We start from the raw sequence: 14,545 nt of genomic DNA, 5'->3' as shown, positions 1-14,545 counted from the left end.
GCAGTGACCCTTGGCGCACGCCCTCCGCAGCGCTTCTGCCGGGCGCACCCTTGAGTCACAGTAACCCCAGGAAAAGGCCGCTGCGGGGCGGGACGCGTCTCCCCCTCCCCCGGCCGGCAAAGCGGGAGCGCGGCCGCCAGGGACTGAGCACAGCTCCGCAGCGCCCCGGGCAGGAGTCCCTCCCTTGCAAAGCAGCTCGCCCCGGGCCGGGCGGCGAACTCCCCTCCGCAGCCGCCCGGGCAAGGGGCACGTGCGCCCGCGCCGCCCTCCCCCCGCGCCGCTCCCCTCCCCTCCCAGCGCTTTACCTTTGCGCAGCGCCAGGCCGCGCCCCGCTCCCCGGGCAGGGCAGCGCAGCGGGGCGGGGCGGGCGCGCTCCGGGGCCGCTCGAGTTACAGCCACAGCGCAGGGGAGCGCCCGGGCTGCACGGCCGCGCTACCCGCCCCCCAGGGGGAGCCGCGCCGAGCGCCTCCGAGCCCCCCAGCATGGCCTCCGCCGAGCCCCCCGGCGCGGATCAGGTGAGCCCGCTGCCCGGGCGCCGGAGTGGGGCTGGCGGGACGGGGCGGCAGGTAGCGCAGGTGGGGCGGCAGGGCAGGCGGGCGGGCTCTGGCAGGGGTCGGGAAGGGCCTGGCGGGCGCGGGGTGCTCGGCGGCCCGGGGGAGGGAGGCCAGGACGTGCCGCGCTGCGCGGGTGAGCGAGTCTCTGCTCCGAAACCCAATCCCTGCAGGGCGTGAAATCCCGGCCGCCTGCACACCAGGCCGGGCTCGCTGGGTCCCCCCGTCCGCCCGGCGGGGAGCGAGCCCCAGAGAGGGGAGTCGGGGGCAGCGAGACGCCCAGAGGGTCGTTCCTGGCGTGTGGCTCCTGGTCAGTGTTCGTGAAACTTTGCGAGACCGCGGGACGCGCAGCGGCGTTTTTCTGCCCAGCGCCTCTGAAACGTCCCTGCAGCGATGTGGCAGCCCAGCAGCAAAGTCACTTCCTCACCTCTCCTGGCCGGGAGGGAGTAACGTCGTGTCGGGCTCTAAGAACAGAACTTCTAGTCCGTCGTCCTCCCATCTGGAAAAAGTGTCCGGCGCTCACAGCACACCTGGAAGCTGGTCATGGACCAGCCCTGTTCCGCCGAACAGTTTGCCAAACACTGGGCTACGCCACTTCCAAATGCCTTTTTGGGGAGTCTTACTCTTTGTGGGAAAGAACCATGTTCTGACACAGTACAGCTCCTGTGTCGGTGTGCACATTTGACAGTACCATTGAAGTTCTCCTTAGGACTTACACTCTCCTAGTGATTTGAGTTCCCCATATGTCAAGCCTGTTTTCCATACAGTGTCAAACTGTATTTTGCAGTCTTTTTGAAAGTGATTTCTCGAGTTAAAATAAGGGACATCTAATTTCCCCCCCACCCAAAGTGTGCAGGAATTATGTAATCACAGATGCATTTACCTGTGTTAAGGAAGAAAGATACTGTTATAAACGTGTTTTTGAACATAAGTATTTTTGTAATACACACCAGTTAGGAGTAGAATTCAGTGTCCTTTATTCCCATTCCTTTAACCACTAGACTTTTCTTTATCCAGATGCGCTTTTTTTTTTCTTTTTGGAAAAAAATATTGTTGCATAGCTCAGCAAAGCACCTTTAGATGTTTCGGTATCTTACTTATAACGTGTTTGGATATATCAACCAAGTACAATTTTAAATGTATTTGTGAACAGAGATTGGTTCAGATTGTGCTTAAAAGAAGGGCAGTCCAAAGATGATTGATCCTTCCTGTACCCCTTCTCTTTCTAATGAGAAAATCTCGTGTACAGCAGTTCTGCATTTATTTGTCTATTTATTTACACTGTTAAATATAAAAACTGTATTTCAGTAAACTCTTTATCAACCTTTTTTTGTTTTCAATAAAATATTTTTTCTTTTGTTGCCACTTTTGGTTTTAAACAAACCAGGTGCCATAGTTACAAGATGTAAACTTCAACTGGTTGTCTCAGTCTATACTAGATGCTTTCCATCATTGCTATCTCCACTGCAGTTCCCTACTGGTAGTAATTGTGAGAGCAATAATGTAGCAACATCCTCCATCATTTTATCTAAATTGCACTGACCAGATCAGTACAGCATAATACATTAGTTAAAACGCAGACCGTTGGTTCACACTGTTGCTACCGCTGGTGGAGCTGCCACAGTGGGAAAGTTTGAAGGAAAATACTTGTTCAGTCATTACCAAATGGTGCATGAAGAGGTTAGTGATAGCTCTACTTCATCCTGGAACTCCTTTCCGCTCAGCTGCCTCACTTCCTTGACTGAATGTGCACAGACCCAATTCCTTTCACCAGATCTTACTGCTGTATTGTAATTGTAATGTGGCTTGTGTTTTTTCCAGAAACAGACTTTCCTCATTCTTCTAACAAACGTTGCATCACATCAGCTGAACTCTCTCCTTTTGCTCTCTCTTAATTCACGCAAATGGAACATTCCTTGTTAACTCTTGTCTCCCATAAGGGTAGGAGATAAACTTTCGTTTTCAGGGCGGATTGGATCTCCCTGATTCAGCACCATCCAGGAACTGACCCTGTTCCAAACAAGAGAATTAGATGGACCAGGGGAGATTTCCTGCCACCAACCCCAAAGTCCACCACCTGCTGCACGCTATCGCTATCTACAGGCACCCTGTTTTGGGCTCTTCCCCACTCCGGCCCTGCATTGCTAAGGGGACTCTGGGCCCCATCCCTGCTTGCTGGGGACTGACATGAGGCTCTGCCACCAGCTGCATACTGCCTCCAGTCAGGCTGCTGACTCTGTTGTCCCTGATCCTAGCTGGCCCTCCTGCCCTTAAGCTCCGGGGCTCTCTGGTCTGGCAACATCAGGACCAGTGTGTGTAGGTTTTTGGAGGTACAACCTGTACTGGATACTACATGTATTCTACACAGACTAGCTGAACAAAACTTTTCTGTGGGGGTGGGGAGGGAGACTGGTAGGAGGGAAGGAGACCAAGAAAGTACGGTAAAAGTAAAAACTTTGGCACCGTGCCCAGAACTTCTGGAGCCTCTTTTAACTAAAACTGAAACTGTAATATTATCCACCTTGGATTAATTATAACTTTAGACTTTATTCTCTGTCTCTTTTCTTCCCCCTCAAATAGAATCTTTCTGACCATTAAGATATCGTGGTTTTAGCAATATTTGATGATACTTAAAATAGTTAATATCAGGTCTTCAGTTTCATAGAATCCTGGGGCTGGCAGGGACCTCAGGATGTTATCTAGTCCAGCCCCCTGCCTAAAGCAAGATCAACCCCAACTAAATCATCCCAGCCAGGACCATGTCAAGCCAGTACTTAAAAACCTGTAGGGAAGCAGATTCCACCACCTCTCTCAGCAATGTATTCCAGTGCTTCACCACCCTCCTGCTGAAATAGTATTTCCTAATATCCAACCTACACCTCTCCCTCTGTAACGTCAGACCATTGCTTCTTGTTCTGTCATCTGTCACCACTGAGAACAGTCTCTCTCCATCCTCTTTAGAGCCCCTTTTAAGGAGGTTGAAGACTGCTATCATTATCTGTTTCATTTTAGGGTATAGAACCTCATATTTTTGTTATCCTTTTTTATGAATCAATAATGAAAGGATGATTTTTAGCCTTTGAAGAGCAAAGACCAATAGTTAAGGCTTCAAACCTAAAACCAGCACTTGCAGCCTCTAATTCAGTAAGGTGTTCATGAACTTAAACGTGAAGACCACTTGCCCGTGCTCTGCTGAATCAGAGTCCCAAAGCACGAAACCTTTTCAGGACAGTGGATCTTCCTGCATGGTCAGAGTTCCTAAATGATTGTTTGAAGGATATATAGACACAACTAACCTTTCAGATAATCCTTCAAAAAGTTATCATATTGAAAATACATGAATAGGTACTTTTAACAGGGAAATTGTCATTTCTTCTCAGTGCTCTGGTGACTGCACAAATTATACTTTGTTGTTCTTTGTGTCACTAGACTAGCTTTGCACTGGCTTGTTCATTCAATGTGTCAAAAATAAAAACTGCATATTTGTGTGAATACAGCAAAAGGTTTTATAAAAGTTCCTGTTCTGAAATCAATAACCTCTCTTATAAAACAGTCAAGGTGGAGCCTGAATTTGACAATTTATAGATTACAAAGTTAGAGATGGCTCTAGAGACACCAAGACACTTTTTAAAGTGAAATTGCAAATAAATGTATGGATTTTTTTTAGTTGCACCTAACATTCATTATGGACCTTCTTCAGGCTTTGGGTAATCCACAAAAGCTACCTTAGACAAAATGTTGTGGGTTATTTTTGTTTTGTTTTTAGGGAACAGCTGAGCACTGGGGCTTCAAAGACCTTAGGCAGCGGTGTCCGATATGTTCACCACCCGCCACATATGGTGACTAGGATGCTGCATTGTGGCAAATACAGGGAGTGACCAAACTCATGGCTCTTGATCTGCATGTGGCTGTTGGGGTCTTTAAATGCAGCTTCTCCTGAGAGCCGCTTGCCAGGAGTGCCAGCCACCTGCTTCATGCACATGACCCACTGCTTGGTGGGAGAAGGGCGTGGTGGCAGTGGTTGTGATGGCTCTGGTGAGTAGCTGACATTGAATTAGAATGTGGGGGACTTGGGGGGGGGTGTCTGGCTCTGGAGGAGGGCATTTATTTGGGGGGAGGGGTGGGGAGTGGCTGTCTCTCTAAAGTTTTGTATAATATAATGTGGCAAATGTGGAAAGATGACAAACACAAGTGTGGCGATCTTTGAACTCCTGTTGGACGCTGCTGACCTCAGGTGTCTGAGGCCAATATATGCTAAATCTGGCATAGATGACTGATTCTCAGAGTGCTCTAAATGGTGTAATCTGTCTTTTATTACACATTCACGTGTTGTTCTAAAGCCTCTGTATTTAGGGAGTGAGCCAAAGTCCAATGAAATTATCGAGGGCAAGTGTCTGCTGCAATAAAACACCCACAGCTGTTTTAACTGTGACTCTTAAAACCTCAAATATACATATAGCCCAGCCATGCATGATTAATTCTATTTACTGGCAAGCCAATCACAGCTCTATTCTCCCTCATGCCATGTAATAAGAAAGAAAAGTGTCCATTCTTTCAGCAGTCTACAGGGTTCCACAGATAAGTATATGTGTTAGAATAAGACAGGAAGGGTATTTACAAATAAGGAAATACATATTGACACCCAAGTAAATGCCCTTGAGTAAATTGTTGAGGTAAGCAAAAGGGACATCACTGTCTTCACAAAAACGTATCTACTGTATGTTTGAAAGAGTTTATCTCTTTGTGGGGCCATGCGGGTGCCTATAGCAGTGCCACTGATTTGAAGGTATAATTTGTCCTCAGATCTGAAATAGTTGTGGGTGAGGACAAAGTCACAAAGCTCTGCCACCAGTTGTGCCTTGGTCTCATCAGGGATAATGTTCCTAACAGCTTGGAGTCCATCTTCATGTGGGATATTGGTGTAAAGGGCCTCTACATCCATGGTAGCCAGGATGGTGTTTTCAGGAAGGTCACCAATGGATTGTAGTTTCCTGAGGAAGTCGGTGGTATCTCGAAGGAAGCTGGGGGTGCTGGTAGCATAGGGTCTAAATAGAGAGTAAGGGATTATAGTTTCATTAAGGAATTCTGGTGATATGAAGAATGGTAAAGTATAATTTTGTAGTTACCAGAATACTCAGAAGCAATTAAAATTCCCATGGTAAGAATATCTATTTGCTTATTTTGCAGATGGAAATGTGTGGTTCACAATTGCAGATGTGTGGTCTCTGCAGGCTTGCACCAGAATTGTCCTTTCTCTTTCTGCCTTGTCTCTTTGCTTAACTTTGCCTCAGTTTTCCTCCAATGCATAGTTCTGTGGGCTGGGGGGCGTTCTAGCTGATATCTTCTATGGATGCCTTCTTTTTCCTGGGCCATGCCTACACTAGCAAGTTCTTTCTGAAAATCTGGACCTTTTTCGAAAGAACAGGGGGAGTGTCTACACACAAAATGTGCTCTTGTGATCCAAAATTGAAATAATGCGGCTCTTCTTCTGCAAGCCCTCTTCCACTCCCAGAGCAGGAAGAGTGCCTCCTTTCAAAAGCTTCTTTCAAAAAAAAAACAAAACAAAAAAGAAATGTGTAGACACTGTCCCTTTTTTTGAAAGAGCAGTCCTCATGGTGCTGGATATTTCAATCCCAGACCCGTTCTTTCAAGAGAGCAGGGGCTGTGTAGACACTCTGTTGAAATTGAAGATCGAGCTTTCGATCCCCTCTTTTGTGTGTGGCTGCGCTCTTCAAAAGAAATTTTTTTCCAAAGAGATCTTCAGGAAAACCTTCTTTTGAAAGTTTGCTGTCGTGTAGATGTAGCCCTATTGTCTGGCAGGGTTGGGCATTTTTTGTGGATTTCTTTTGTCTCTTTGATCTTTCAAATTACTATCTGAACTTCGTAATTCACTAGGGTAACATTACTATTTGTCTCAGCTGTGATCTTATTTTCACTCAGACTACTGTGCCATTGTATACAGGTTGAACCTCTCTAATCCGGTCCCTTTGGGACTTGACCAGTGCCAGACAAGAGAATTTGCCAGACCATGGGATATCAATATTGTCTAGCAGCATCATCAACACTTACACTGCTTACTGGGCTCTTAGAAAACAGCTGGGGTAAATTACAGCCAAATAACAAGACTTTTAAAAGGCCTAAGCATTAATCAGGTGAAATTTGTGTAGCAATGTTGTAGTCCAGAAATTCTCCAGCTGTGTCCTGGCTCCTCTGTTAGTCTGTGAAGCTCGTCCTGCCCAGTAAATTGGTGTGGTTGGTTCATGATTCCAGGTGCAAATTTCACTAAAACATAATTAAAATATATTGAATCTTTTTTCTAAGATTGCTATTCCATGTAAGCAGCTGCTGTGGCTGTATTATGATTATGAATGACTTCTGTTTGCTGATGATTGTGCATTGTTGGCTCATTCAGTGAAGGATGTATGGGAACTTTTTGATCACTTTGTTACTTCTGCTCACTGCTTTGGCCTCAAAGTGAGCCTCAGGAAGACAGAAGTTTTGCCTCAGCCTGTTTGGAAAGAGCCCAGCACTCCAGTGATCACTGCAGCTGGTACAGTCCTTAAGGCTGTTGACAAGTTCCTGCTACCTTGGAAGTGTAATGTCCTCTAGCATAAATGTGCATCATGACATATCTGCTCAATTAGAACATAAGAACAGCCATGCTGGGTCACACCAAAGGTCCACCTAACCCAGGAACAACATACTTGGACTCACCATGGGGGACAGTGAGCTCAGGGAACAGCGTGGCTCCTCTACGCCGCCCCCAGCGCTCCACCACAGCACTGTGCAGGGGGTCCCCGCTGCCCTTCACAACTCCCCCACAAAATTTGACACCCCCCCGCCCTAGGAACCATGGCCCTGCCCCCCACCCAGGCTCATGCTGGCCTGGAAAAATGCCTTGGCCCCAGGCCAGGACCACTGAGCTGCTCTCCTCAGGACCGTGCCAGCACTGCAGCTCTTTTCCATGGTCCCAGTCCCCAGCCCTGACCCTACTGCTGTGCTGGGCCTGGGGGAAAAAGTGGCAGCCACAGCCGCAGCTCCAAGTTGTCCACTTCACTACTACTGGGGTGGGGCCTGGGGAAAATGCTGTGGCCCCAGCTCCAGCCCCTATATTCCTGCTGGGCTGGGGCTGCAGCTGCAGCTGTAGCTGTAGCTGTGGCTTTTTTCCCCAGACCCAGCAGGAATGGGGAATGACTGGGGAAAATAAAAACCTCACTTCACTTACACATCTGAGTAATGCTGGGTCACTTTGCTACTACTCTGTATAGGCAAGCTTGCTGAGGCTCTTCAGAAACAGGAGAAGTTGGACATGGTTCTCATTTCTTTAATCTTTCTCAATTTTTTTTATTTTATATTTAATTGTTTTGTGGGAAAGAAATCTTGCAGCTCCTCTCTCCTCCATAGGACTGTTAGACTCACGAGGATAAAAATATAAATTAAGAAAGCATAAATGTGGTGGTCCTCTGTCTACTCATATAGCTCATATTGGTGTAATTTAAGATCACTTGACAAACAGTGAGATAGGGATACAGGCTGCCCTTCTCAGGAAAAAAAAAAAAACAGTTGGGCTTAGGAGGTCAGAGAGTGCCTTACTAACTAAGGTGTTCAATGTACTACCCAGCAACATTACACACCTATCAGTCCCTCAGAAGTACTCAGGGATTTAACCCTTCACTGTTTAGTGAGAATACAGTCATATTTAATCAACAACGAAACAGCAGTCATGCAGCACTTTAAAGACTCACAAAATAATTTAGTAGGTGAGGAGCTTTCGTGGGACAGACCCACTTCTTCAGTCTTATTTAAAATAGGAGAGACCTCCAAGGTTGATCCTCATTGTCCCTTCCAGTGCTGGAGACTGAAGCGCCTTCTATAGTGAACATGGGAAATCAAAAACTGAGTAGCATATACGCACAAACCCTGCGAAAAGTGGGTATGAGTCACCCCAGTTCCTTCAATAAACAACCATAGTCCAGCCTTGCAAGTCTCTGAAGGGAGAGCAAAGAGGTCAGGTAAGTCCCTAAAAACTACTTGCATAATTGGCCATCAGTCTTCCAATTTCTCACTCAGTCTCCCAGAGCAAGGCATCCACAGGCTGCCAGTGTCAAATCCCAATAAACATATGACAAGAAAACATCCGGCATGTTACTAAACCTGTATTTGTCTTCCCTGTGATTCTTTCTTTCTTTGCTGGTAATGTCACAAAGTTTCAATGATTCAAGAAAGTCCCTATTTTACATGTGGGGAACTGAGGCAAAAAGATTTTGACTCTATTAAAAATAACTAGATAAATTCAGGTAGGAACAGTGTAGCCTCTGTTTGTCAGATACTGGAAATGGATGTCGGGAGAGGGATTACTCAATAATTACCTAGTAACAGAGATGTAGCTGTGTTAGTCTGTACTCCAACAAAACAAAGCAGCAGAAATGTAGCACGTTGTTAGTCTTTAAAGTGTTACATTTCTGCTGCTTTGTTTCAATAATTACCTGTTCTTTAGACTCCCTGTGGGGCATCAGGCATGGGCTACTGTCAGAAGACAGGATACTGGGCGAGGTGGGTTTGGTTTGACCCAGTATGGCTATTCTTATGTGCTTATATTTGTGTGTATGAAGTTAAGCAAGTGTGTGCTTGGAGGATCACAACCTATATGGCTTGCCCAGTTTATATCTGTTGCCGGATTGGGAAGTGAACGTTTTGAGTCACATACCAGTGCCTGAACCACAAGACCAGTTGTTCTCTTGTGCATTAGATCTCTTGAGGCTTTCTCCATCCAGTCTGATGTTGACTAATTTTGTTATTAATATACTTTTCCACCTTGCTGTCCACTGCCTTCCAGAAAGTTAATAAACTTTGAACTATGCTGGTCTTTGGGACACCCTACAGTTATTTTTTCTGAGCTGAGAATTATCCATTTATTCTTCCTTTTTTCCTCCACCTTATTTGCTAACCAGTTTTTAATTCAGTAATTTAGCCCTTATTCTTGAGGTTACCAATTTTCTTTAATATCCTCTTGCCAAGCTCTTGATTGAAATAGTTTAAATTATAGCCACTGCTTCATTCTTCTGTTCCAGGAATGTGATTTCCCTCTGGCAGCCCCTTCTGCTTATCTAAGCAGCCTGTAATTAGAGGAATATCAATTATCCAACCCCTCAATTTCCCTGAAAGTTTTGTGTGTTTTCTGCCATCTTCATAAAATTGTTTGGATTCTACTAGCTGTTGTTGCTATCCCTGTTCCATCTGGGGTTGGTTCTTTAAGCACATCCACATGCAACTTTTTTAGGTGAATAAACTTATGTGTGAGCGTCTCTTTGATTCCATAGACTTTAATGTCAGAGTGCCCAGAAAGTGGGTTATTAAACTTTTAATTTTGTCAAATACCATGATAGTCACATGTTTGCACTCTAAGGAACAGATAATGTATGTAGTCTATTGCTGTAACTTGTTGAATTGTGGCTCAAACTAGTTAGAAAAGGAAAAATCCATACATGAATGTGTATTCAGGCTAGCCATTCAGAATCCTTGCCTTGTATGGCCTCTCTTGCTTTTAATGGGCTCCTTCATTGCAAAGCTTCACTGTCATGTTGTTACTGGTGTAAGTCAAAAGGGAAAGGTTAACATTTTTCCTTCTGCTTCTCTATGTGATCAGTAGATTTTTCCCCCCCCCTTTGATATTTTGCTCATATATTGTATTGATGCTGAAGGTGAAACTTCTTGCTTGTTTTAAGTCTCCTTTCTCTCCAATAATTTGTAAATGAATAAAAGAATAATAAATATTGTTAGCTTTTGATTACCTTGATTTGTAGGAAATAATTTGATTGCCATTGTGCTTGTTGCAACCAGTTCATGCACAATGAACTTTTAGACAATGCACCTTTAAATTTAACTCACTCACCTAGGAAGATGTCATGATAGATGAGCCACTTGGCCAAATTTCAGTGAGTAGGATTGCAACGCTACTCAAATGTTGGGCGGGGAGGGGTAAACTGACACTTTCTTCATCCTCCTCACTGCAGCTTACATATGGCTGAGCCACCATTGCACATCGGTGCTGGAATATTGAAGTCACCTAATTCCTAGATAAAGGCAAAAAAGTATATTACAAATAATTAAAAATAGTACTACTACTTTGGTGTGATTTTTGAAGTCTGATGGTCTACATGCAGTCATTAACTGAGTCATAGTGAAGACAAGTAGAAGAAAAATGAAAATAAGTTGAGAGACACCAACTAGTGAGAAAGCACGGCAAGTCTTCTTTAAGAAAGGTAGGACGGAAGGAAGAAATGAAGAAAGAAAGAGAAAATAAATCTGAGATTGGCCTGAAAAAGGCCTTGCATTTTTAAAAAAAAATAGAATGACGTTTGAAATTGTGAGAGGATAAATTGCAATCAGAATAACTAGAAACTTTCTAGTATAGATGATAATTTTATGCTTGCACTTCTCAGAAAGTTCAAAACACTCCTTTTTCCTCTCCACAACACCCAGAGGCATGCAGTAATAAACTAAAATTGCACACTTTGTCATGTTTGATTAATTCCATTAAATATTCAAGGGCTTTTTTTTTTTTTGGCCAATTATGCAAGGTTAAAGAGACTATATTTTTGTCAGCACCACTAAATCTGCTTCTACCAGGACACCACACAGGCACACAGCTTGACTTCAAAAATTTTCACATAACACAAGGGAACAGTCTTTTCCAAATGTAAGGGTGGGTGGAAATCACGGTCTGCTGAAGTTAATGGAAAAACTCCAAGAGATATCAGTAAGAGAATCCAAATTGCTAGCAAGATAGGAAGGACTAGTGATTTTTACTTTTCCTGTATATTTAGTGGACTTGCATGCTAACAAATTGTGATACATAGCTCCATGTCAGACTTCTGTGTGTTCTTACTATTTGCATCTTCATCCATTCTGCCACAAATGTGTTCCCTTATTGCTGCTACAGCTAAGGATTTGTCTACGTAGGAGATTTTTTTCCAGGGGAGCTGGCTGAATTGTATTGTTGCATTAGTATAATCTTCCCTTATGGGCACTCTTACTTTTGAGTAAGAGTAGATATTATGTTGGCCTACCAGATTGTTTTAATAGAGCACCTCTTACAAAGACTAACTTCATTTGTAACCTTTAACTAGTTTTCTTTTCGTATTTCTGGACTTCTGTCAATAAGGATTTTTGTGTATTTTTCCTCTACTGCATTTCAGGCAACAAATCAGTACATCATAACAGAGACGTCAGTCATTTGCTGCAGCACAGCTATTTATTTAATTAGGTTTTGTGGTGATTTTAATTGCATGTTCACAGTTAGCTTAAAAGTCTTAGTTCAGTTGTGAGTCAAAACATAGTAACGTCAGGTAGATTGCTGGAAGGAGAACTGTTAGCTCTGGGCAACTGTAATTTTATCATCTGCTTATTTTTGTGTGTCAATTCAGTAACGTACACTAGAGATTAATTTGGAAATTTAGCAAAATAAGTAGATTGTTTTCTGCACAGGGACACTGGTGCCTGAAAAAGAATTTCCAAGCGTAAGGCTAGTATAAATGAATCACTTGAATGCTTTATATATTGGCTGTGCTATTATATATGGTTATAAAACTCTTTTGTTCATGGTTTTATGGCAGCTGTTGCTGATGTAAGTGTAGCAGGTGCAGCTGCACTATTCACTCAAAGCTTTGATCGGTGTTTTTAATCATCCTAAAGTCCAGTACTTACTTTTTTCGAGTTCACATTTCCTGATTACTAGACTTTAAGAACCTTGAACACTGCTAAATTTATATTGGTATGCACAATGCACCAACAGGTTTCGCTTCCACTTGAATACATATCCCTGCATTAGAAGTAGCGTGTACACGAAATCCTGTGTTACATAATGGGATGGAACACCTCAGATATAGTGACTGTATGCTAGATAGTCTTTTGCAGTGGTTGAATTAAAATGAAGTTGTATCACCATAACTGTGTAATATGCATTTAGAATTGATGCGTATTTCACAATCTTTAGTCAGTGTTGTATTTGCTGGCCTTTGTCACTATTTTCCTTTCATGTTGGTGTGACAGACTTCCTACGGTTGTGAGAAGCTGGATCCTGCCATGCATCAACAGAATTGGGAATTGTCTAATTTTTTTTCAGAGGTGTTGAGAAACTGCAGCTCCCACTTAGTACAGCTGGAACTGGAAGATACTTGGGTCATTTTTGCTGAATAGACATTGTCAGCTCTGGCTCTGCCTTTTACTGGGACTCCACTCTTTAAATAGCCCTCTGAAACCATTCCCCCACTCTTGCATCTGATGAAGCAGGTCTTTGCCCACGAAAGCTTATGCTCCAAAATATCTGTTAGTCTATAAGGTGTCACAAGACTTCTTGTTGTTCATGGGTCATTTTGAAACTCAAGTCTTACATTTCTATTGCAGAATCCTAATTTTAGTGATCTGTTGACCTGACATAACCCAGTTTTTGCGAGATTGGAGTTCACAGGGTTGACATTTAGTCATAAAAATAGAGGTCAGCAATCCTGGCGCACGAGTCAATTTTCATTGTCATGGGAGGTAGGAGCTCTGGCTGTGGTGTACTGACCTATCTAGTTGCACCAAGACTACTTACAGTGAGAATTATGAGGCTGATCTACAGCCTTAGCTAATAGTCAGCTGGCTTTTAGTTCACACTGTAGAGTCTCGTGTATTAAGCTCTAGAAGTCCCAGATTCGACTCCACTAGTTGCCATTACACTGCCATCAGCTCTGCAGGGGGCCCTGATTCCAGGGAAGGAATCCATGTTGAGAGTGGTTGAGAGTGCCCTGAAGTAAAAGGTTAGGGTGTGGGACTGCTGGACTTGGGTGATACTGATTAAACTCAGGTACAGTCTGCCTCTTCCCTAGGAAACCTGGAAGAAGGTCTTTGTGTGTCTCTGTCAGACTTTCTGTTAATAAAAGGCTGTCAGAGGAGGGGGTGCATTGTTCATGACATAAATGCCTTGCTGAATATATCAATCCCCATTTAAAAGAATTAGCATGTGCCAGCAGTGTCACACAGAGTGAGCATGGAATGGCATGTGTTTGGAACAGTGACTTCCAGGCAGGTAATAAAACAGACAAAAGAGCACTGAAACTTGTGAGGCCCTTGTAAGAATAGACTGGCTGAATCATGCCTCCTTATGGTTTGAAAATATGTGGTAGCAGGGGCAAAGCCTCTGCCTGTCATGCATGGTAGAAATATCTTTCCTTTGGTAAAAAATATTTGAATTAAAATTCAGCTTGAGGAGTAAAATCTTAACATCTAGGGCCCAAGTCTGCAAATGCAGATAGACACACTATATACTGTTGTGACAAATGCCATTTTAATTGATGGGCCTGCTTAAAATCATGAAAACATGTGGGTTACACATAGGTGTCAACTTCCCCTCTAGCCAGGGGAAGGTCCATCTAGCCCAGCATCCTGTCTGCCAACAGTGGCCAGTGCCAGGTGCTCCAGAGGGGGTGGACCGAAAACAATGATCAAGGAACTTGTCTTCTGCCATCCATCTCCAGACTCTGACAAACAGAGGTCAGGGACACCATTCCTACCTCCTGGCTAATAGCCTTTTTTGGATCTAATCTCCATGAATTTATCTAGCTCTTCTTTGAACTCTCTTATAGTCCTAGCCTTCACAGCCTCCTCTGGCAAGGAGTTCCACAGGTTGACTGTGCACTGTGTGAAAAAGAATTTTCTTTTATTAGTTTTAAACCTGCTACCCACTAATTTCATTTGGTGTCTTCTAGTTCTTATATTATGGGAACAAGTAAATATTTCTTCTTTATTCACCCTCTCCACACTGCTCATGATTTTATATACCTCTGTCATATCCCCTCAGTCTCCTCTTTTCTAAACTGAAAAGTCCCAATCTCTTTAACCTCTGCTCATATGGGACCTGTTCTAAACCTCTAATCATTTTAGTTCCCTTCTTCTGAACCCTTTCTAATGCCAAAATATCCTTCTTTTAAGGTGAGAAGACCACATCTGTACAC

General features: G+C 43.8%; 1 protein-coding gene across 1 annotated transcript in view; it reads left to right on the top strand.

Moving 5' to 3' along the window:
- Window positions 1-434: 434 nt before the first annotated feature.
- The window catches only part of ANK3 (ankyrin 3), a 508,469-nt gene continuing 494,358 nt past the window's right edge, over window positions 435-14,545 (top strand). Inside the window, exon 1 of the mRNA XM_075000144.1 lies at window positions 435-515. Within this exon, the coding sequence (XP_074856245.1) occupies window positions 483-515 (33 nt within the window). The 5' untranslated portion in view covers window positions 435-482. The remainder of the gene's footprint in view (window positions 516-14,545) is intronic.

This window comes from Carettochelys insculpta, chromosome 7 (assembly GCF_033958435.1).
Source record: "Carettochelys insculpta isolate YL-2023 chromosome 7, ASM3395843v1, whole genome shotgun sequence".
Classification (NCBI taxonomy): domain Eukaryota; kingdom Metazoa; phylum Chordata; order Testudines; family Carettochelyidae; genus Carettochelys; species Carettochelys insculpta.
Note: the sequence above shows the minus strand (reverse complement) of the source record. Positions and strands in the feature narration are given on the sequence as shown.